The sequence below is a fragment of the Leucoraja erinacea genome, chromosome 3, assembly GCF_028641065.1.
Source record: "Leucoraja erinacea ecotype New England chromosome 3, Leri_hhj_1, whole genome shotgun sequence".
In the NCBI taxonomy this organism is placed as follows: Eukaryota; Metazoa; Chordata; class Chondrichthyes; order Rajiformes; family Rajidae; genus Leucoraja; species Leucoraja erinaceus.
In genome coordinates, this window is record NC_073379.1 from 59,533,326 (window position 1) to 59,557,801 (window position 24,476).

Sequence of the window (24,476 nt, forward strand, 5' to 3'; positions counted from 1 at the left end):
TCGGCCGAACGCACTACTCTCTGCAGAGCCTTCTTGTCCTGGGCAGAGCAATTCCCAAACCAGATGGTAATATTTCCGGACAAGATGCTTTCCACAGCCGCTGAGTAGAAGCACTGGAGGATCCTCGGAGACACTCTGAATTTCCTCAATTGCCTGAGGTGATAAAGGCGCTGCCTTGCCTTACTCACAAGTGCTGCGGCGTGTGATGTCCATGTCATATCCTCAGAGGTGTGGACTCCCAGATATTTAAAACAGCTCACCCTATCCACAGTATTCCCATTCATCCTCAATGGAGTGTACGTCCTCGGATGATGTGCCCTCCTAAAGCCCACGATCAGCTGCTTCGTTGTTTTTTTGATGTTCAAGAGGAGGCTGTTGTCATGGCACCAGAGTGCTACATCAGCCACCTCCTTCCGGTAGGCCTTCTCATCGTTGTCTAAGATCAGGCCCACCACCACAGTGTCATCAGCATCCAGCATCTCCCCCAACACCGATGTCAGGCTAACTGGTCTATAATTCCCCGTTTTCTCTCTCCCGCCTTTCTTAAAAAGTGGGATAACATTAGCTACCCTCCAATCCACAGGAACTGATCCTGAGTCTATAGATCATTGGAAAATTACACCAATGCTTCCACAATTTCTAGAGCCATTTCCTTAAGTACTCTGGGATGTAGACCATCAGGGCCTGGGGATTTATCAGCCTTCAGTCCTATCAGTCTATTCAACACAATTTCCTGCCTAATGTGGATTTCCCTCAGTTCCTACGTCACCCCAGATCCTCTGGCCACTACTATATCAGGAAGATTGCATGTGTCCTCCTTAGTGAAGACAGATCCAAAGTACCTGTTCAACTCATCTGCCATTTCCTTGTTCCCCATAATAAATTCACCCTTTTCAGTCTTCAAGGGTCCAACTTTGGTCTTAACTAATGTTTTCCTCTTCACATACCTAAAGAAGTTTTTACTATCCTGCTTTATATTCTTGGCTAACTTACCTTTGTACCTCATCTTTTCTCCCGGCATTGACTTTTTGGTTATCTTCTGTTGTTCTTTAAACATTACCCAATCCTCTTGCTTCCCGCTCATCTTTGCTACATTGTACTTCTTCGCTTTAATTTTTATACTGTCCCTGACATCCCTTGTCAGCCATGATCGTATCTTTCTCCCCTTGGAATCTGTCTTCCTCCTAGGAATGAACTGATCCTGCACCTTCTGTATTATTCCTAGAAACAACTGCCATTTGTGTTCCACTGTCATCCCAGCTAGTGTATCTTTCCAGTCAACTTTGGCCAGCTCCTCCCTCATGGCACTATAGTCCCCTTTATTCAACTGCAACACTGATACCTCCGATCTACTCTTCTCTCTCTCCAATTGTGGATTATACCTGACCATGTTATGGTCACTGCCTCCTAATGGCTCATTAACCTCGAGGTCCTTTATCAAATCCGGTTCATTCCATAACAATAAATCCAGAATTGCCTTCTCCCTGGTAGGCTTCAATACAAGCTGTTCAAAGAATCCATCACAAAGGCAATCTACAAAGTCCCTTTCTTGGGCTCCAGTAACAACCTGATTTTCCCAGTCTACCTGTATGTTGAAATCTCCCAATACAACCACAGCATTACTTTTACTACATGCCAATTTTAACTCCCGATTCAACTTGCGCCCTACATCCAGGCTACTGTTTGGGAGCCTGTAGATTAGTCCCATTAGGGTCTTTTCACCCTTACAATTCCTCGATGGGAGGTTGTCTACATGGATTATAAGAAGACATATGGCAATGTCCCCCATGGCAGGATGACACAGAAGATTAAAATACATGGGATACAGCGACTTGGACATTTGGATTCAGAACTGGCTTATACATTGAAGACAGGGTTGTGATGAACGGGTGTCTGTGGCCAGTGGAGTTCCACAGGAATCTGCTGGAATCTCGAGATGTATGTGAATTTCTTGGACGTAAAAATATATATATGTTTATAAATATAAATCTGCAGGCAACACCAAAATTGGAGGAATTTTGAAGGAAGGCTGAGGAAGGCTGCTAAAGTACTCGGAGGGAAATAGATGAATGACAGGAAGGAACTGAGAAGTGGCAGATCGAGGTTAATCCGAGTACATTGGTGAGGCCACATTTGGAAACGTTCCCATTCTGACCTTTCTGTCCTGGGCCTCCACCATTTCCAGAGTGAGGCCACACAAACTGGAGAAATAACACCTCATATTCCACTTGGTTAGCTTACAAACCAATGTTATGAACATTGAATTCTCCAACTTTAGGCAACTACTTAACCCTCCCCATCTCCCCACATATATAACCCCCCACACTCGCTCCCATCCCCCACTTACATTTGCACCAATTTCTCCCCTCACCACCCACATCTCTCCCTCTAGCTTCACAATGTGCAACACATTTCTGTCGTCTTTTCATCTCTTGCCTTGGTCCAACCATCTGCCTTAAAAAAAAAAGATCATGTTCACCTGTATCAACCCATTACCTGCCATGCTTTGTCCTGTCCTCCTTTCAGCTTTCTATAACCCCCCCCCTACAATTAATCTGACAAAGGGTCCCAACCCAAAACATCACATCCATGTTCTCCAGAGATGCTGCCCAACTTGTCAAGTTACTCCAGCACTTTGGGTTATCTGGTTGTGGTGTTTGAGAACCAGGTTCAGTTACCAAATAAAGGACAGACCAGTCAAGCCAGATGGAAATAAATATATTTGCCCAAGGATAGCAAATATTTCAAATTCTATATCGAAGATGGAGTATCATACATCAAATAGAAAGACATTTTTGGAAAGCCAAGGGAATCAATGGGCAATGAGTTGGCGCAGTAAAGTGATTGCATTTTTTTTTACAAATAGTAATATTGAACAGCAGAGCAGTAAGATGAGCCGAATAGTCTACCTGCTTCCATTTCTTTTTAACACGGCTGTTCTATTGGAAAATAGACCTTGCGCGACCTATAAAATTCATTCAAGATGCCCAGTATCTGGTGTCCTTCCCTGGTTGCTTTGAAAAAGATAACCAAAGCAATCTACACCTACTATGCAACCAAGTGGTTTGTGCAGCCAGTTCAGGGATCCAAGTTAAAATACACCAGAGCCAGATACACCAGAGAAGCCAATAAACCAGGCTTGTCTTGCTTTTGATACATCATACGTGTATTTCCATTACCTCCATCAGCTTCAGCTCTTTAAAAATCTATTTCACCAGGAGGTATTATTAAGCTTGCATCTAGTTTTTATTTGGGAGAGGGGTCAGTGTGCAACTTCAACCACCCTGTGCATGATCCCTTTTGCAATTTCTCTCCCAAACATCCCAATGTAAATTCCCATTTATCCTGAGCCACAGCTCCCACATATGCACAAAGTCATCTTCGTCAGTGCCTTAAGACCATAATTTTCAATTTCCTCCAGGGAAGACTTAGTTCATGCCATCTCCCCTCACTAATATTAGGTAATTTTCTGGTGAAAATTAGGCTTCAGTATAGCCTGACAATGACCAATAAATCCTCCAAAAAATATGATGCTTTGGACTGTACACAGAGTGCCAAATGTGCTCAAGCTAGTTTTACATAACTGCAGCAAAATCAACAATCAGCAAATGTTGGAAGGAAAGGAACTTTTTGGTGCTCTGAAGGACAGAGACAACATATCAGAGGAGACCTGTTCTGATCAAACCGAAAAAGTTGTATCATTGACAAAAATTCATATGTCAGGCTGTTATTGATTACAGCTTGGCATTTAATACAATCATCCCCTTCAAGCTGGTTACCAAACTCTCAGAACTGGGTCTCTGCTCATCCCTCTGCAATTGGATCTTCGACTTCCTCATTCACAGACCACAGTCTGTCCCTATTGGTGGAAATGTGTCAGCCTCGATAACAATCAGCACGAGAGCACCTCAAGCCTGCGTGCTCAGCCCCCTGCTGTACTCACTATGCTCATGACTGCGTGGCCGGTCACAGTGCGAGCTCCATCATTATGTTCGCTGACGACACCACTGTTGTGGGACGTATCACTGATGGGGATGAGTCAGAGTGTAGAAGTGAGATCGACCGTTTGACCAGATGGTGCCAGCACAATAACCTGGCTCTCAATACCAGCAAAACCAAGGAACTGATTGTGGACTTTGGAAGGGATGGGGACCCATAGTCCCGTTTATATCAACGGGTCGATGGTGGAGAGGGTCAAGAGCTTCAAATTCCTGGGCGTGCACATCTCTGAAGATCACTCCTGGTCCGAGAACACTGATGCAATCATAAAGAAAGAACATCAGCGCCTCTACTTCCCGAGAAGATTACGGAGAGTCGGTATGTCAAGGAGGACTCTCTCTAACTTCTACAGGTGCACAGTAGAGAGCATGCTGACCGGTTGCATCGTGGCTTGGTTCGGCAACATGAACGCCCAGGAGCGGAAAAGACTGCAAAAAGTTGTAAAAACTGCCCAGTCCATCATCGGCTCTGACCTCCCTACCATCGAGGGGATCTATCGCAGTCGCTGCCTCAAAAAGGCTGCCATCATCAAGGACCCACACCATCCTGGCCACTCATCTCCCCGCTGCCTTCAGGTAGAATGTACAGGAGCCTGAAATCTGCAACATCCAGGTTCAGGAATAGTCCTTCCCCACAGCCATCAGGCTATTAATCTCAACTCAAACAAAACTCTGAACATTAATAGCCCATTGCACTTTATCTGCTTATTTGTGTGGGAATTTCATTGTCCAATCTGGGACACATGACAATAAACTCTTGAATCTTGATAAATTGAGAAATCTAGGCTAAGAACATTACATTCTGGAAAATACTCTTCAGTTCAGGAAAAAGCTCCCCAGTTCTGTGGAAAGGAATGATTTAGAGGGACATGGGCCAGACATGGGAAAGAGAGACTAGATTAGATGGTACATCTTGGTCAGCATATTTTAGTTGGGCCAAGGGGATTGTTTGTGCTGTGTATGGCTCTATGACTCCGTGGGTTGAACCTGCAGAAGCTCGACCAAGTTACATTTGGTGAATGAATTTGCAGCACATGCTTAAAGTATCTCAAGAAAATAACACGTGCAAACAGAACCAAGATCAATATGACAAAACTCAGTACTAGAAATTCTAATGTCAGGCAGCACCTGCAGATAGAGAGAAAGTTAACATTTCTGATGAAGGGTGTAGGGACTGAAATGTTAAATCTTTCCCTTTATAGACCTAGCATGTTTTTCCTTCCCATTTTTGGTATCTGCAGTTTTTGATTTTCCCCAATTCAATGCATCAACGGGTTTAATTATGGACCATTGCAATATGTCACTGCCTTGCACATTACTGGAGAAATTGCAAAATATACAAGTGAATTTCCACACAAGCTTGGCAAATAATAGCAAATGATCAGACAATCCCAATGCAAACTGAAGTGGCAATCAAATGTTACATGAAAACCGGTTAAAATACAGCATAGGGTATACCAGGATACCAATAGGAAAACGTTAAAGCTTCAAAAGAACAAAATTAAATTTACAGGGTAGTTACTAATAAATTGCATTTTGGGGATTCAGCTACCCATTCCCAGCTACCTTTGTTAGTAAGCCACTTTCTTGAATTGCTACATTCTCACTTGAAGGTACTCCCACAAAATGACTGGGTGGAGAATTCCAGGATTTAGATCCTAGGATGGAATATTTTCATCTTATAAAAAGAACGGGGATGAAAAATTGTTAAGATTACATAGACTTACTTCAAAACAAAGCTGGGCAGCAAAAGCGAAAAGGAATTACAGAAGTTGCAGATAAGCTTTTCCTTTTGTAAGTAGCAATACAAAACCTATTGACTGAACTACAATAACTGTACTTGTGCAATACAATTTGAAAACACAATCTCCATTCTCAATTCACAAGAAACTCAACTCAATTGCATAATATCCCATGAAAGCACAAGTACTATAACAAGTACATTTAACTTTGCCATCAAACCCATCCCTATACCTCCTCCCCTCATCTGTCCAGGGACCCTAACAGTCCCTTCAGGTAAGGCAGAGGTTCATTAGCACCTCCACCAAACTCATCGACTGTATCCGCTGTTCCAGGTGTGGACTATATATCAGCAAGACCAAGCATAGACTGGGTGATCATTTCTTTGAACACCTTCGCTCAGTCCCAAGTGATCTCCCAGTTGCCAAACACTTTAACCCCCCTTCCCATTCTGACCTTTCTGTCCTGGGCCTCCTCCAATGTCAGAGTGAGGCCAAATGCATATTGGAGGAACTGAGGAAATATTATATAATAGAACCGCTCAGATAGTGACTTTTATATAAGCTAAGTAATTTGCAAAATAAAAGCTTAAGGTTTTCAGAAATATGTGTCCAAGAGAAATAAAGTACAATAAAACATACACAGGGAAAGAAGAATCAAAGCATAGAAACCTGAACCTGCTTAGCTTAGTTTATTGCTTTGAGGCAATTATAATGCTGGAGGAAATTGTATTTGGTATGATTGTGTTGGAGAATGGATAGCTGAATAGGGGCCTCTTCTTAGGCCAGAGGTCAACTGCTCTTTCTCTATGGCACATTCTTAAGCTGTGAGGTTTATGCTGAGTTTGAGACAGCATTCAAGGCTGAGAGATAATAGACCCTGTAGTTAGCCTTGGCTATGTTATATTATAATGAGATTGTGATAAGGAATAGGATGTGTGTGAAGGGGAGTAGTTGCTTGGAGAGGAAAATAATTAAATTGATGGAGTTGTTTATAGAAAGTCAAAGAAGCAGATGTAATTCTGATGTAATGGTTTGAGTTGTAAATCTCCCTTGTGTTCTGCCTTGTACATGACATTGGAAATCCAGCTTCCAGATAGCAGGAAAGGGGCTACAAATTAGAATCGAGTTGTATCCTTGCACCAAACACTTATTAATTTTACTTCAGAGTCACGTGAGTGACTACGTGAAGAACCCACCCAGCGCGCAGGCGCGACATTACGTCAGCAGTGCAACAGCGGCAGCAGCTGGAGCCAGGCTCTCCAGCGGCAGCATAAAGACAGGACCTCAGGTAAGTGTCTTTTTGTGTTACAGAGTCGCTCAACGGTGAGAAAATTATGGCCACCCGAAAGCGACCAGCTAAAAGGACTGCCTGCCCAACTCCACCCGAGGAGGGGTCTATATCTGGGCGGCAGCCACCAGTAGCGGAGGAGCTATTTCAACGCTCCCGCTCACCCAACACCGAGCCGCTCCCTATGCCGCCGATTTCGATGCCCCGCACAGGGAGGAAGGCAACCCGCAAGACTGACCGGCCGGTGTCCTCCGACTCGTCGGAGGAACGGGAACGCTCTCCACCGGCGAAACGGGGAGACGCCCGCATCAGCTGCATGAGGCAGCTCTTGGAGCAGATGATCAATGAGGAGATGCAGGCTAGGCATCTCCAAGGAGGACGGGCTTTGGCCTCCTCCATACCATCGCCACACCCTTCTGTACCCTCTCTGTTCGAGGGCAGTAAGGGAGGCCAGGACTGGGCTGGCCTATCACAAGGGCAGGCGGACGACAACATAAGTATGCCGGGCGAGCAGGAAGAAGAGCTACTGGGTGTAGTCGGTCGGTACGCAGCGCCCCCAACGACCGGGATGGTACTACCACCTAGAATGGCGGCCAGTATCAATAGGCTTTCCAACAAGCCGCTGCAGGAGAAGGTCGTGCAGCAGGCCCTTGACACCTATACAGCGCCAGAAAATTGCGAGGCGCTGCGGGTGAAAACTGTGAACGGGCAAATATGGAACCAGCTGGGGCAGCAGATCAGGACTCAGGAGGTAAAAATGCAGCGGGTCCTGAAGCTCCACTCTGCAGCCATCACCGCCTTTGCTCGGTCCATCGGTAACGAAGAGCTCTCCATACCCCAGCAGGATGCGCTGGCGTTGATGTGCAACACTACGTACGAGCTCAACAGCCTACGGCGGGATAACATCAGGCCTGCCCTCAATCCCAAATACGCGGGCCTCTGCAAAGCTCCAGCGCCGGAACGGGAGGCGCTGCTATTTGGAGCAGACTTGGCCAAGAAACTCAAAGAATTGGAAGAGGCGGCCAAACCTGTAGGCCTCATGAGGGCAGCGCCAGGACCGAGCAGGGTGAAGACACCCAGTTGGCAGCACGCCTCGGCATCCACCAGTAGGTACCGAGCTGGTGAAAGCCTGGTGACCGCCTCCCACTACCCCCAGAGCTCTTTTTTAGAGCGGGGCCCAGGGCGGAGCCGTGGGAAGATGCGCCGCCCCACCACAGCACCAACACGGACACCCTCGGGCCAAACCCATCGGAAACGCCCCCACAAATAAACATGGAGGTAGGTGGGTCTGGTTCCTGCCAACATGCACAGACAAAGGGTGTTGTGTTAACAGGAGGGCGTTTGAGGTTCTTCAAGCATGTTTGGTGCTCCCTTACTAACAACAAGTTTATACTCAACAGCATCAGTGGATACAAAATTGAATTCAAACCAGGCATAGAACCGCCAGTTCAGCACATGCCCCAAAGGGTATTCCTTCCCTCACAATTAGAGAAGGTAGAAGGACAAGCTGAACTAGACAGGCTTGTGGCTAAAGGCATCATAGAAATGACCACACACGAGCCGCAGGAATTTGTATCGAATATTTTTCTCAAATCCAAGAAAGATGGTGGATGTCGTATTATTATTGATTTGACGTCACTTAATCAGTCTGTTGAGTATCAACATTTCAAAATGGAGACATTTGTCACTGCCAGACAACTGATCTCCAAGGGATACTACATGGCAAGCATAGACATCAAGGATGCTTACTATTTAGTACCCATTCATAAGGATTATTACAAATATCTGAAATTTATCTGGATGGGCCAGCTATGGCAGTATAGAGCATTGCCCAATGGTTTAACGACAGCTCCCAGATTATTTACAAAAATTCTTAAAGTGGCCATGAAGAAATTGAGAGAACAAAAACATTTAGTTGTGGCCTATCTGGATGATGTTCTCATATTAGGGAGAACAAGGGAACTAGCTGTCGCAGGAGTTACAGCTACCAAGCAACTCCTTGAAACCTTGGGATTCATTCTACACCCAGATAAATCAATATTGGAGCCTACTACTAACATGGATTACCTAGGCTTCACTATTGACACTATCCATATGACTGTCACTCTGCCTAGAGACAAAAAAGTTACACTTACAGAAGCCTGTAACCATTTAATTGCAATACCGCAACCAAGGATACGGCACGTAGCCAGAGTCATTGGTACTATAGTAGCAGCATTCCCGGCTGCCCAATATGGGCCCTTGCATTATCAAAATTTGCAAAGAGCAAGGACACATGCATTACATCTTAATAGGGGGCATTATGACCGTAAAATGGAGTTACCCGCTGAAGCCAGATCAGAACTTCAGTGGTGGGTGGATAACATTTGGCAAAGTCACAGTCCTATCGCCGTCGCCAATCCTAACATAACCATTACAACGGATGCCAGTGCTTTAGGCTGGGGAGCTACTAACTCTATAGACAGCACAGGTGGGAGATGGACTAACTCAGAGGCATCGCTACTACAAACACTGGGCATTAACTTCTTGGAGATGCTCGCCGCCTTTTATGGGCTAAAAGCATATGCATCTGATATGCGGCATGTGCATGTTAGGATTATGATTGATAACACAACGGCGGTATCTTACATCCGGCACATGGGTGGCATAAAATCAGTATCATGCGACAAATTGACTACTATAATCTGGCAATGGTGTGTCGAGAGACATATTTGGCTATCAGCTGCCTATTTACCAGGCAAGCTAAATTCAGTGGCGGACACCAGGTCACGAAAATTCAACGACAACATCGAATGGATGTTGGACCCGAAACTATTTGCTAGAATTGTTAAGCAATATGGTACGCCAGATATAGATTTGTTTGCGTCTAGACTAAATCACCAACTACCCATGTATGTGGCTTGGGAACCAGACCCAGAGGCAGCAGCGGTAGATGCCTTCACGCTGGATTGGGGAAATTTCTTTTTCTATGCTTTCCCTCCCTTCTGCCTCATCAGTCGGGTACTCCAGATAATTCAAGCTGACTCAGCCTCAGGTATTCTGGTCGTACCCGACTGGCCTACCCAACCATGGTTCCCAATTTTCCACGACATGGTGGTAGAGACACCTATGGGCCTTCACAACCACCCCCAGTTATTGACTCGCCCGGTAACTGGCATAAGTCATCCATGCCATCAAAAATTGAACCTCCTGGTTTCCAGATTCTGAACAGACCTTACCAGGGATTGGGGTTATCAGAGAGAACAATCACCACCATGTCGGCATCCCTGCGAGTTTCCACCAAGAAACAGTACCTGACCTACATCAGGAAATGGGAACAGTACTGCCTGAAAGCAGGGACATCTTACAAGACGGCTTCAATCACGGATGTGCTGGAGTTCCTGGCCCACCTGCACCATGACCAAAAGATGAGCTACAGTGCCATCAATGCAGCTCGGAGCGCCCTGTCCGCATACCTTATGCCCACAGGACAGCATAGTATTGGATCCCACCCTCTGGTTATCAAACTCCTTAAAGGGATTTATAACACCAAACCCCCTACACCTAGATACACCCATGTGTGGGATGTTAGTGTAGTATTGTCACACCTTCGAGGTTGGCCTCCGGTGGGATCCCTGAGCCTGGAACAGTCCACTTACAAGACCCTCATGCTCATGGCGCTTGTCTCTGCTCACCGAGGGTTCAGTCTCTGCATCAGTTAAGTCTGGACCACATGGTGACCACCCCAGATTCCATTACTTTTACCATGCCGGGGTTGGTTAAACAGAGCAGGCCAGGTATATCCAACTCCCCGTTGATCTTCCGGGCCTACCCTCCAGAACCTAGGCTGTGTGTGGTGACCCAGCTTTATGATTACATAGACACAACCCAAACTCTTAGAGGGAGAGAGAAAGCCTTATGGGTCAGCCATAAAAAGCCTTTTGGACGGGTTACCAGCCAGACAATATCCAGATGGTTGAAACAGGTCCTTAATACGGCAGGGATTAACACGGATGTTTTTAAATCCCATTCAACCAGGGCAGCGTCCACGTCAGCGGCGGATCGGATGCAGGTTCCCCTAGACCACATCCTTAGTGCAGCAGGATGGTCAAGGGAATCGACATTCCAAAAATTCTACCACAAACCGCTGATGGAGAAGGACGTCTTTGCGGAGAGAATTTTAGAAACCGCAAATTTATAATTTAAAGCCCAGGGGAGCTATTTTTTGTAGTTGTTAATAAACATTTGTTGTTTAAAACTAACAAATTCGTTGGTCTTTAGATACCACTTCCTCCCTCGATGATCTTTCGGCAGTGAGTGATATAACTGTTACACGGTTTGAAATCACAGACCTTTGAAGTCTTCACGTAGTCACTCACGTGACTCCGAAGTAAAATAGTGAGATTAAACGAGTACTTACCAGTACGAAGTTTGATCTGTATTTTATGAGGAGTTACGATGAGGGATTACGTGCCCTCCGCTCCCACCCTCATTGTATAGATCAAACTCGGCCTGATGTCTCATTAATCTTTACTATCTTTACTTCAATTTGTGTCTATCTGTGATTCCACACCGCTGCTTGGAAGTATGCCGCGCCTGCACGCTGGGTGGGTTCTTCACGTAATCCCTCATCGTAACTCCTCATAAAATACAGATCAAACTCGTACTGGTAAGTACTCGTTTAATCTCACTATTAAGTTCACAGATTTACGACCCATGTATGCCTGGTTGGGAGATTGGGGGTTTTGAACTTAGAAACTAATTCAGCAAACTTATATAATTAATGTTTTAAATACATAGGTAATGATATTTTAAACTGTAAAATTGTAGTGAGACAATTTATGAAATGTATTGTCTTAGTAGGAATGTAAACATTAGACCTTGTTTAGATTTATAGAAATATCTTTCTTCTTGGTATGGAAAGTGTGTATGACTTGTGTGATCATTGTATTACATATGTATCTTATATTTTGAGGAGTGTTCTTTGATAATTGAGTCGACTGGGGTTTCGCCGTGTTGAAATAAAATAAGTAAAGTTATACCACAAGCAAACGAAGGTTGTGAAACCAGGGAAGGGGATCATGTGACTGATGTTGTAAATCATCAGAAGGACTCAGATGATTGGTTACTAGCTTGTCATACCCTCTGTATCTGAAATGTCTAATACCTATATAAATGACACGAGTTCTATCAAACTTACTCCTCTCTGAACCCGCCCCAGAGCATCAGCTCTGTGTTGGAAGGTTCAGAGACTAGTCTCAGCTGAATAAATAATCGATTTCAACAGCTACAAGTGTTTGAGTCAAGTTGACTTTAGATTGACAAAATAACTCAGTTTAACAGAACAGCATCTCATATTTCACCTGGGAAGCTTACAACCCAGTGGTACGAGTATTGATTTCTCTAATTTCAATTAACCCTTGCATCCCCTCTTTCCATCCTTCCCCACCTTAGTTGTCGTACCAGTTTTACTGTCATCCTGTTGAGTCCTAAGTTTACTTTTTCCTCACCTATTCCACACCTGACAATGGCCTATTGTGTGCTCTTAGAGAGGGGATCTTATAGAAGCTTACCAAATTCTTAAGGGGTTGGACAGGCTAGATGCAGGAAGATTGTTCCCGGTGTTGGGGAAGTCCAGGACAAGGGGTCACAGCTTAAGGATAAGGGGGAAATCCTTTAAAACTGAGATGAGGAGAACTTTTTTCACACAGAGTGGTGAATCTCTGGAACTCTCTGCCACAGAGGGTAGTTGAGGCCAGCTCATTGGCTATATTTAAGAGGGAGTTAGATGTGGCCCTTGTGGCCAAGGGGATCAGATGGTATGGAGAGAAGGCAGGTACGGGATACTGAGTTGGATGATCAGCCATGATCATATTGAATGGCGGTGCAGGCTCGAAGGGCCGAATGGCCTACTCCTGCACCTAATTTCTATGTTTCTATGTGCTCCACATTTCCATAATTATCGGTGCGTTTTGCATACCCTCCATTCATTTCTCCAAAGTACCGTCTATAACTCTCGTTACCCTTACCCGACTCGCTCTGTAGGGTTTCAGCCCGAACTATCGCTTATTCCTTTTCTCCAGAGATGCTGCCTGACCCGCTGAATTACTTATGTCTGTTATGATATTTTATCATTGTTTTGTTCAGCTGTTCACTTTGTCTCCTTCCACCACATTGCCAAAACCAACCTCTAAAGCAAATAAAGCTGAATGAGCAGCAAATGCAGCTTTGACCAATTACGCAGCCTTGAAGTTAACTTTGATAGGGTTAAATTCAAAACCACTTGCATCAAAAAGTAGTGATAATTGTACATTATAATGGCAAACTGTAGTATTAAACAAAGGAGATAGTGATATAGACTTCAGGAAGCAAAGCATACACATACCCCAGTTTGCAACAACAGCACCGAAGTAGAGATGGTTGAAAACTTCAAATTCCTAGGAGTCAATCACCAACAACATCTCCTGGAACACCCATATTGAAGCAACGAACAAGAAAGCACACCAATGCCTCTTCCATTGGGTAAAAGGTATTGGAAGTGTGAGAACACACACCTCCAGATTCAGGGACAGTTATTTCCCGGCTGTTATCAGGCAACCGAACCATCCTACCACAACTAGAGAGCAGCCCTACACTCTACCTCATTGGAGACCCTTGGATTATCTTTGATCACTTTAATGGCTTTATCTTGTACTAAACATTATTCCCTTATCATGTACCTGTTAAGGGTAGATTTCTGAATATCAGGATATTCCAAAGCATTAAACCCAATGTACAAAGGGGGGGGGGGGGGGGGGGGGGGGGGGGGGGGGGGGGGGAGATTGCTTTTCACCCTTGATCTATCCAAAATAAATGCTGAAATCACTTATTTTCCAGAAATTGAACGGATTAATTTTAGATTAATGCTGACTTACTTATTTTAGTTAACAACATTCATATTGTCGCACATACAGCCAAAAAAAAGCCGGATAACTGCATTGCCCTACTGCATATATAGTCAGACATTTCTACTAGGAAGACATTGTTAAATATAACCAATTTCTGTCTGCCACTTGTTAATTATAACAGCTAGAATGTTACACAATATTTGATGCACAGTGCCAGAGTTAAAAAAAAACACCTACAGATACCCATTATACAACCACTTAAGGTTACAATACTTGTCAAGAATCAAAATAAACTATACATAATTTACTTTTGAGGAGCAAATGTGTACTTCCCAAAAGATTTAAAACTATTCATCAGTCATGATCTATAGTATGAACTTTAGTATTCAGCAGCTTGGAAATTGCAGCTTTGTAACTAGTTAAAACTGGTACAAGGAATAATTTGGAACAAAATGCACACAAGGTACACAAGTAAAGATATAAGATTATAAAACTGCACAATGTCTTACACCATCTGTTACTTCATCGTACATTGATCTTAAAGATCACAATTTATTCATGATCAAAAATCAGGGGATACAATTCAAGTAAGATAGTCTTGTAAGATCATCTCTAACAAGTCTAAAGCAGACCATCTAGTTGCTGATTTTAAAAAGACAATTATAATTTTCTGTATACATTCTCAAGCCTGGTGTACCATTCATTCAATGAGATGGATGAATGAGATGAGGCTAATCTTCAACTCAAAACTACTTCCCATCCACAAACCCATCATCCAAACATCTAGCAGCACCAGCCCTGAATATACACAGCTCTGCATGCACAGCGTTTAAGAAGGAACTGCAGATGCTGGAAAATCAAAGGTACACAAAAATGCTGGAGAAACTCAGCAGGTGCAGCAGCATCTATGGAGCGAAGGAAATAGGCAACGTTTTGGGCAGAAACCCTTCTTCTCCAGTTCCTCCTTCAGAAGGGTTTCAGCTTTCCTTCGCTCCATAGATGCTGCTGCACCCGCTGAGTTTCTCCAGCATTTTTGTGTACCTTCTGCATGCACAGCCCTGGGTTGAGAATTCCAAAGATTTGACTCCGATGTGCCAAACATCCAACCACATTTTGCTGACAGAAATAGCAACTTTCTTCATTGTGCAATTCCTAAACCAGATGACTGTTACATAATTTATGATAATTTCTCGTGATGTTCAGTAAGCATTATAAACTAGACATTATAGCAAACACTGGGTGGTGCCAGCAATGCCTGCCTTGCCAACAGTCTATCTGTCACTTCCTTCTTTGTTGTCTTTAATAGTACGTGTTAAATGTTGTAGTTCTTTAGCTTGTTTTATGTGGGGAGGTGGGGGTCTGGGAAGATGCACATTTTTCCCCATATCTTATCTCCATCCACACTGTGGTCTAACATCGAGGAGTTGGCGGCCTCGGCTGGAGACCGACTTCTGGAGCTCCAACCACGGGAGCCTGCGGACTTGCCATCGTGGAGCGTGTGAACCCTGTCGGGGATCGACCACTGAGCTCCAATCGCGGGAGCCTACAGGACTTTACGGTCCCTGGTTGAAGACAGATTTCGGGAGCTCCAGGCCGCGGGGGCATCGACCGTGGGAGAATAAATGAGGAAGATTGGACTTCATTGCCTTCCATCACAGTGAGGAATCTGCTGTGGTGGATTTATGTTAACTTATGTAGTTGCACGTCTTGTTGCCTTTTTTCAAAAAAGTACGGTTATACGGCTGTCTTTGTAGACGTTACACATTCTACCAGTGACCGTGGGGTTCCAGGTTCTCTGGTTTTCTCCCACATCCCATAGACATAAGGGGTTGTATGTTATTGACCTCAAATTACCGCAAGTATGCACGGAATGGATGGGAAAGTGGTATATCATAACAAGTATGGGGTAATCAATGGTCAGCATGGACTAGGTGGGTCGAAGTACCCATTTCATGCTCTCTAAACTAAATAAGGTGTATAAACAGTAGTCACTGGTTATTCCCCAGCTGCAACAATACTGTAATATTCTGTATCATACTCTGTAATACTCTGTACCATACTTGCATCACAACCTTGATGGTAGAAAAGAGGTTTGCTAGAATTCTACTATGAATCTATGACCTTTGGGATACTGCAAAATGAGGCCATTCTCTGTAAAGCAAAAAGGTTAAAGCAATATTTACTCTGTGCTCAAAACCAAAAAAACAATTGGATTACAGCAATTTAGAGACTAATGGAAGACAATTCGCTCAAGAATTACAAATGGGCAGAGAAGATGTGTATACATTTGGAATGTACGGCCCAAAAGGTGGTGGAACCACTTTAATGTTCTGAATTTTAAGGGTTTGCCACAACTATTTAAGAAAGTGCCAGCTTCAAGATTAATTGACACACAGCCTTAAAGTAGAAATCTTGAAGCTCTCATCTGTAATGGAACCTGCCTAAAGAATGCACTGCATAGACTTCTAAACCGCAATCAAATAAAAATGCAAATTAACGTGAATTTGGAAATAAACTGTAGTCAATTAAAATCAAAATCCCATTTTGTTGCACAAGCTGTTATAAAATAAATTCAATTAACATTGGAACATACCATTTTTGCACAAAGGCTACATATTAAAATTATTTTAATTTCCTTGTTCCAAAGCTTTCAAATAGTTTATAATCTTATTGATGAAAAACCCAATCTACATGCACATAAACCAAGTCTAAATAAAAAAAAATGAAACAAAGCTCTGACTTTAGAAATTATATTCAGTCAGCAGTAAAGGGTTTACAGAAAGTTTCAGCTTTTCTATGTTCTACATCTAAATATCTGGTTGTTCATTCTGGAGGCTCTACACATTTAGTGGCCATAATACAAAGCAAACAACATACAATGGTAAAGTGCAAGATACCTGTAATTTTGTCCCGTACTAGTTTGCAGGATTCGATTTCACCAATGCTGCCAAACAGGCTTTTGAGCTCCTCTTGCGTCATATTTTGAGGCAAATAGTTGACTATTAAGTTGGTTTTGCTGTCCTCTGGTATGGTGTTACTGTCAACAGGTGATGAGCAGTTGTTTGTACCAGTGTTGGTGTTGGAAGGACCATTTGATGTGTTATTACAAGTTGGACCATTGGACAGTTGCGTTTCCATGGCAGCAATTACCTGCTAAAAATAAATAAGTCAACATTATCTTATGAACCCATTTAAAAATGCAATTCAACAAAACCCCCCAAGACCTTTCTGATATGCCAATCGTGCATTTATATTAGAAACACCCAAAATGCAAGCCTTTTCTTGACCAACAGATTGCCATGTTGCTTTGGCATTTCCAGCAGTAAAACGGTCTGATGACCTTTTGCTTCATTTTGATACATTTGACATTACACAATCAGAATTCACCACCAAAAGCCAATTGACAACTTTATTAAAAATTAAATTCTAAAATTCCATTTGTGTGGAAATTGGTCAGGAGTGGAGCACGAATGAAGGATACACACTGATTGGTTGAAGGTGATGAGGTGCATACGTACTACCAAGTGATTTAAAAAAAATACCGAATTATATTTAATTTATAATTATATTTAATAGATTAAAGATTCAAAATACATTATCTCTTGCGGCAATAACCCATTTACACCCCAAACCTTCTCACCCACCCAAAACACGCCATAAAACACATGGAAGTTTCTCCCCTATCCACTTTAACAGGAGTAATGGAATACTTCACTTTCTCCCCCAAGAACTAGAAATGGACAATGAAATGCAAAATGGAGATCAATAGCGTTTTATTGGGGATATGATCAATAATTAAATAGAACATACGTACAGATCACCCAACATATAAATGTTAGCTGGATTAAGAATTGGTACAAGTCCTAGTCTTTGTAATTAAGAAATGTAATCATGAATATCTGGACACATTTTAAGCAAGGAATACAATTCAACTTCTAAATCACTTGTGATCCAAGCGGCAATAATTTGGGTATCAATGCAGAGCCTCAAACTATTCAAAAAAATATTATTCTTATAATCAAAATGTTAAAAAAAGACATATTTCGATTTACAGAACAAACCAAAGCAGCAATATAGCAAATTTTTCAATTTATAGAAGATATTTCTTCAGAAGTTTACTGATCAAATAAGATCACACTTTAGCCTTTCACAGCTTGCATTATGGTTCAAACTATTTTTGTAACCTGAAGCAGGCTTTTAATTTTTTTCAGTTATCAAGTCCAGGTGACGTCAACAGCCACAACGTTCAACATCCTTTAGTTTTATTAAGTAATAACAGTTTTACATTTCATACTGGAGAGATACCCGATTGATATTCTGTGCACACCAGCAATTCACCCATGCTGCAAATGCACTCCACAGCATTCCCGAACGGATGGAGGGTTATGAATCCCCACAGCTAGATTTCCGCCATCTTGTGGTGAAACAAAATAACAACAGAACCTCCTGAAGCCATACTACATTATACAATAAACTTAATAAAATCCATTCATATTCCACAGCTTGCAGCAACCTGTTTTTTTTTAAATATCAAAAGAATTCCACTCAACTATATGCGGTAGAAATATTAAAGTCAAATTTAGTCATAGAAATGGGGCTAAACTAAAATCCTTCCAGACAAGATCTGTTATGTTAACTGTAAATTATTGAAACAACATTCACAAGTATTGTTGAATTTCAAGATTGGATCTCTAGCCAAAATCTTCAATCACTAGCTCAACGGCAACTACACGACTATAATCCCACACTACAGTGTAGTACACTACACAAGAGACAGGGATAGCACTTCCACCAACTTGGCAGCAATCTCATTCAATCAGACCTCTCCTGCAATCCTCCAAGCTCGTCAAAGGGAGGACATTTAAAAAAAAAAAAAATTTGAACTTTGCTATTGCAATGTCACAATACAAACAGCCCCTGGCTATGACCACCTCCAAAAGATCATAGCTGTGACAACTTCCAAAAATATAAACTATTCCAACTGATATTTCACATTTTACAAATTCACACAATATTCAGAATAGGGAATTTAGATAACCACAATCTTTTTGTGAGGAACAGTGGTGTTGGGGATATCATTCAACAATTTAAGATACACAACTTGTTTTACCATTTCAAAGTCATATAGCAGATAAAACAGCTCAATATGTTTGCAAGGTTACAAGATATTTATGGGGCAAATTCTACACTGCCAGCAACTGCAGCAATTAGTTTATAACTACTGAGTTCAGACAAGGAGGATCTCAAGGAAGATATTTCCCCTTTGTCAAACACAAATTATTACATACACAAAAACTATGTGCCACCTGCAGCCATCCTCTACCCTAGATGAGGAAAGCCTTCAAAACAGCACAGCAGCCATTAAGAAATAAGCCTATGTAATTCAAATACTCTATTGATTCCACTGTACATTCCATTCAATACTCAAGATGTAAGCAAAAAAAAATGAGCAAATTTTGAGGCTTAACACAAATTTAATGCAAAGTATTGGTAAAACAAGTGTATAACACTGGCAAAAACAGAGACCTGTAGTGATATCCACTACTGTAATTCAGATTTTTCTTTATGTGAAAAACTATAGCACAACCACAAATCTACTGAGCAGCCACATGCACGCTGCAGAAGTACTCATTCTAGCCAAGAACTTTTTTTTTTTTTTTTTTTATAAATATAATCACTTACAAAATGTGGATGGGAATCACAACAATGAACCATAAACCAATAGCAAGAGTTCAGAATGATTACAAGTAACTGGGTTTTAAAGAACTTCACTGAAATGCCATTTGCAATTAGCAACTCAACCCAGGAAATTAACAGCAGTTAAACATGTGCACTGCTACAACAGCGCACAGCATAATGCATCAAATCCACTTCAATAAAAATTATACAATTTCTAAATCAGACCATACCAAAATAGTTACATTGGCTTCACTTTACATACAGCTATTTTGTAATTAAGATCTATTGCTGTTCTAAAATTATCTATATAAATTATCTATTTCTGAACAATTAGATTTTTGCAAGACCAAAGGACCTTTGAGAACCATGTATTTTATACTTTTTGGTATGGCCTCAATAATAAAATATCTTAGTCACTACTGAATTTAAAGAAAAATCCCACAGACCCCAGTCCAAGGCTCTGCAGCCCACGAACCACTTCTAAGCAGAGTAGCCACATCACACAGTCTGACTGCCATGTTAGTTTGGAGTTGCCGTCTGCAATATGGACACAAAAGAGTACCGTATGTTAGATTAGCAAGATAATGCAACAATCAATTTACAATGCCTTATGTATATTCACAGCATGTCCATGCAGTTTGGGCTCAAGAAAATGAGGCAATTCCAATCTAATCCGCTTAAAAAATGTAAATTACCCCATGCATAATAAATTATATGTAGTGAATAGTGAAATGTATAAGCAAGCGATAGTGATAAAATTGCAGCCAGATTCTGCAATTTAAAAAAATCAATACATTAGTTAAAACTAGTACAAATAAGCACAATTGTGATTCAAACTACAACAAATACATTTGGTGATGCAGAGGTGGGCTTCTAGCAGTTACAATTGCAAACTTATTCAGGATGTTTGCTAAAATCCGATTCAGATTCAGATTCAATTTTAATTATCATTGTCAGTGTACAGTACAGAGACAACGAAATGCACAACGAAAATTATAGTTAACCTTTTCTTGTTCTTTCAATTTCTACAAATTGTGCATTTTCATTTATCATACAAGACTACATGAACATTCCAATGAATATTCCATACACCATATTGAATCCAGTATCTTAGTCGCCCTCAAGGAGGGATGCATATTGGTTACTATTGATAAATGTAACTTTTGTGCCCAACTATGGATTAAACCCAAAAAGCACAACTCAATAGGCAGTGAATCCGTTTCTTGCGCAGTAAGCTATAATTTTAGATTATCACAGTGGAATGATCGCAAGTTAAAACTTCAGTTTCACTGTGGAAGATTAGATTTAATCAAAGGAAGTCTTGGAATGCAATTCTCAGCATTAACTATTGTTAATTTCATTAAATCCTTTATAGGAAATAGAATCACCGTCAAAGAGTGTTGTATGATGCAGCTCAAGTTTCAGGGCAAGGATACATAGAGTGCTGGAGCAAGTCAGCAGGTCAGACAGCTTCTCTGGTGAACAAGGATAGGTGACGTTTCGGGTCAAGACCCTTCTTCAGGCTGATTATGGTGGGGGCGGGGGGGAGGAAGAAAACTGGAAGCGAGGTGGGGGACTGGCCAATGCCTGGCAAGTGATGGGCCAGTTATCTCTGGCTTTTGTTCCAATCTGTCTATTATAAACCCCTCTCACCTGTACCCACCCATCACTCCAGGCTTTGGTCTGCCCCCACCTCTCTTCCATACACTTCCCCTTCCACCCCTTCCACCCCACCCCACCCCACACACAATCAGTCTGAAGGGTCCAGATTCAAAACATCACTGGTCTAGGTTCTCCTGAGATGGTGCCCAAGCTACTGTTACTTCAGCACATGTCTTTTTTTTTTGTAAATCAGCATCTGCAGTTCCTCGTGTATCCAAAGACAAATACATTTTCGCCAATACCTCCTACATTTGTACAAACTCAATGACAGGTATTGAGATATTAGCTGAAATCAGTGGCTTTATATAATATAAAGCAAACAAGCCTAATTCTAGTTTAACTACTTGAGGCGTTTTATATTCTTCAACAAAAAGACGTTTAGAAACATAGCACAAGGTTTTTCACTGTATTATAGTCCAAACCGACTTTGACCAAGGCAGTAACTAGACTTTTCTGATTCACTAGTCAGGGAAACAATGACTCACAGCTTCATAGAACAGCAGTGTAGAGATTAATTCAACAGCACGTGCCAAACACACAACCAACATAGGTACTATGCTCTATCCACGATTACAAGTGGAAACAAGAAGCTGCACTGAATCTTCAAGCATTTTATGCTTGGGGTTACAACAGCACATAATTTTAGAATTATTTTCTCCTGAAAAACTTACGACATTTTGTATTGAACCTAAATCTCACAGGACAGATCACCCCCTAACCTTAACCCACAAAAGAGTACCATTACTGACTGGAAACAAAATAGATGAGCCACATACCACAATTGATAAGAGCAGATCAGAGACTGGGAATGTAACAAACTATACGTTTCCCCAAGAACCAAAGCATATGCAACATGTTCACATCAAGGGTATGCTGGATATTTCCCATTTGCCTGCGAGAAAGTCCAACACTCAAGTAGCAACTGGCTTGCCAAACACCTAATGCACCACCTTAAATATTATCACACTGGACAACCAAAGAACTGTAGCTGCATTCTTCATATCAACAATTATTGCAAAGGCACCAACAGGACTTCTTAAACCCACAACCGCCACACCTGAAAGAAGGCAGGCAACTGCCATGTGGCAATGGAACCTGAAGAATTCTCCAACTTTCACCTTGGAGATTAAAAAAAACACCAGATTCTGGATTAGAAATCCTGAAACCATCCAACAGCAACAGAGAACAAAATGTTGTCCAAATGACGAGCTGCAACCTTAAAGCTATTATGGATGTGTGATAATTGCTGCTCAAGACAGTGACATCAAAATCCTATGCAACAATAGAGAGCAAACATCTGGAGAATGGAATTTGGAATGAAACATCTGAAAGTTTATTTTTATTTAAACTATTGTACTATTGGTCATAAGCAATAGGAGTAGAATTAGGCCATTTGGCCCATCAAGTCCACTCCACCATTCAACCATGGCTGATCTATGTTTCCCTCCTAACCCCATTCTCCTGACACCCATGACTGTAGATTGGTTTATGCATGCAACCAATCATACATAGGTTAGCATCACTAACACCGCCTTACTGTATCATTTATATTAACAACTACTTCCTATGATACGCAGTTTGGTAGCAGACAGGAGGCAGTGACTACTAACATGCTGTCAAGTCTATGTGGATTAAAGATGATCTTAAATTACGTGTTGTGTTGATGTCATATTTACATGGTGTCAGAAGTGGGATTCGAACCCACACCTCCAATTGTAAATATGACCATTACAATCTATCTCTGCCTTAAAAATATCCACCAACTTGGCCTCCACAGCCTTCTGTGGCAAAGCATTCTAGATTCACCACCCTGTGACCAAATAAATTTCTCTTCGTCGTCCTAAAAGAATGTCCTTTAATTCTAAGGTTATGATCTCTAGTCCTAGACTCTCCCAATAGTGGAAACATCCTCTCCACATCCACTCTATCCAAGCATTTCACTATTCTGTATGTTTCAATGCCGTCCCCCCTCATTCTTTTAAACTCCAGCGAGTACAAGCCCAGTGCTGACAAACACTCATAAGTTAACCTATTCATTCCTGGGATCATCTCATCTGGACCCTCTCCAGAGCCAGCACATTCTTCCTCAGATATGGTGCCCAAAATTGCTCTCAATATTCCACATGCAGCCTTACCAGTGTCTTTAGAGCCTCAACATTACATCCCTGTTTTTGTACACAAGCCCTCAAAATAAATGTTTGCATTGAGTTTGCTTTCTTTACTACCGATTCGACTTGCATTTTAACTTTTTGGGAATCCTGCACCAGCACTCCCAAGTCCCTTTGCACTTCCAATTTCTTGATTCTCTCCCCATTTAGAAAATAGTTCACACCTTTATTCCTACTACCAAAATGCATGACTCCATACTTTGCTGCACTATATTCCATCTGCCCACTCTCACGATCTGTCCAAGTCCTTCTGCAGAGTCCTTTCTCTGCACTACTATGTCCTTCCACCTATTTTCGAATCATCCGCAAACTTGGCCACAAAGCTTTTAATCCCCTCGTTCAAACCATTACAACGTGAAGTGTAGCTGCCCAGCACCGACCCCTGCGGAACTCAGCTAGTCACTGGCAGCCAAACACAAAAAGCCCCATTTATTGCCAGTCTTTGCCTTCTGCCATCTAGCCAACCTGCTATCCATGCTAGTATCCGCCCTTTGATACCATGTGCTCTCAACTTCCTAAGCAGCCTCACATGTGGCACCTTATCAAAGACTTTCTGAAAATCTAAACAGCATCTACTGACTGTCTATCCTGCTATGTACCTCTTAGTTTCAAAATAAGAACGATTCATACAAATGTTAATCATTTTGAACAAACCAAGTCCATTCATTGCTGTAAGTTAGACTAGACTGATGGTATTGCGAACTAATGTTACCAAAACAAAATGCATTCCTATATTTGTGATCAAGTACAGGTTCACCGCTGATTTTCCAGCACCATTGGTTACAGCGCTTTTCTGGATTATCAGTTTGGCCGGAACAACAGAGGTCACGACCTTGGGGGACTGAGACACGCAAAGTCGGCCACGGAAGTCAGTTATGGGAACGGATCTTCCGGCTCCGGCTTGGCCGGAATTCCAAAGCCCTGACCGCAGGTAGCAAATTCAACCCGGCGATTGACACGTAGGTCCCAATGAGGTCGAGATTGGCCACATCACCCAGCCTAGGCACCACATTTTCAGAGGGGCTTCAGTCCGGATTAAGGGGGTCCCAACCATCAGTTGTCAGGGGAAAAAC

General features: G+C 42.2%; 1 protein-coding gene across 4 annotated transcripts in view; it reads right to left on the reverse strand.

The window, feature by feature from the left end:
* Positions 1 to 24,476, reverse strand: part of LOC129695645 (ELAV-like protein 2) — a 103,751-nt gene that overhangs the window by 59,175 nt on the left and 20,100 nt on the right. The window contains exons 2-3 of one of the 4 annotated variants that reach the window (XM_055632784.1): positions 20,020 to 20,110; positions 16,792 to 17,044 (exon numbers count right to left, since the gene is read on the reverse strand). In XM_055632784.1, the coding sequence (XP_055488759.1) occupies positions 16,792 to 17,044; positions 20,020 to 20,091 (325 nt within the window). In that variant the 5' untranslated portion in view covers positions 20,092 to 20,110. Of the gene's footprint in view, positions 1 to 16,791; positions 17,048 to 20,019; positions 20,111 to 24,476 lie in introns of all 4 variants that reach the window. The other 3 variants (XM_055632783.1, XM_055632786.1, XM_055632785.1) reach the window with 3 other exon arrangements.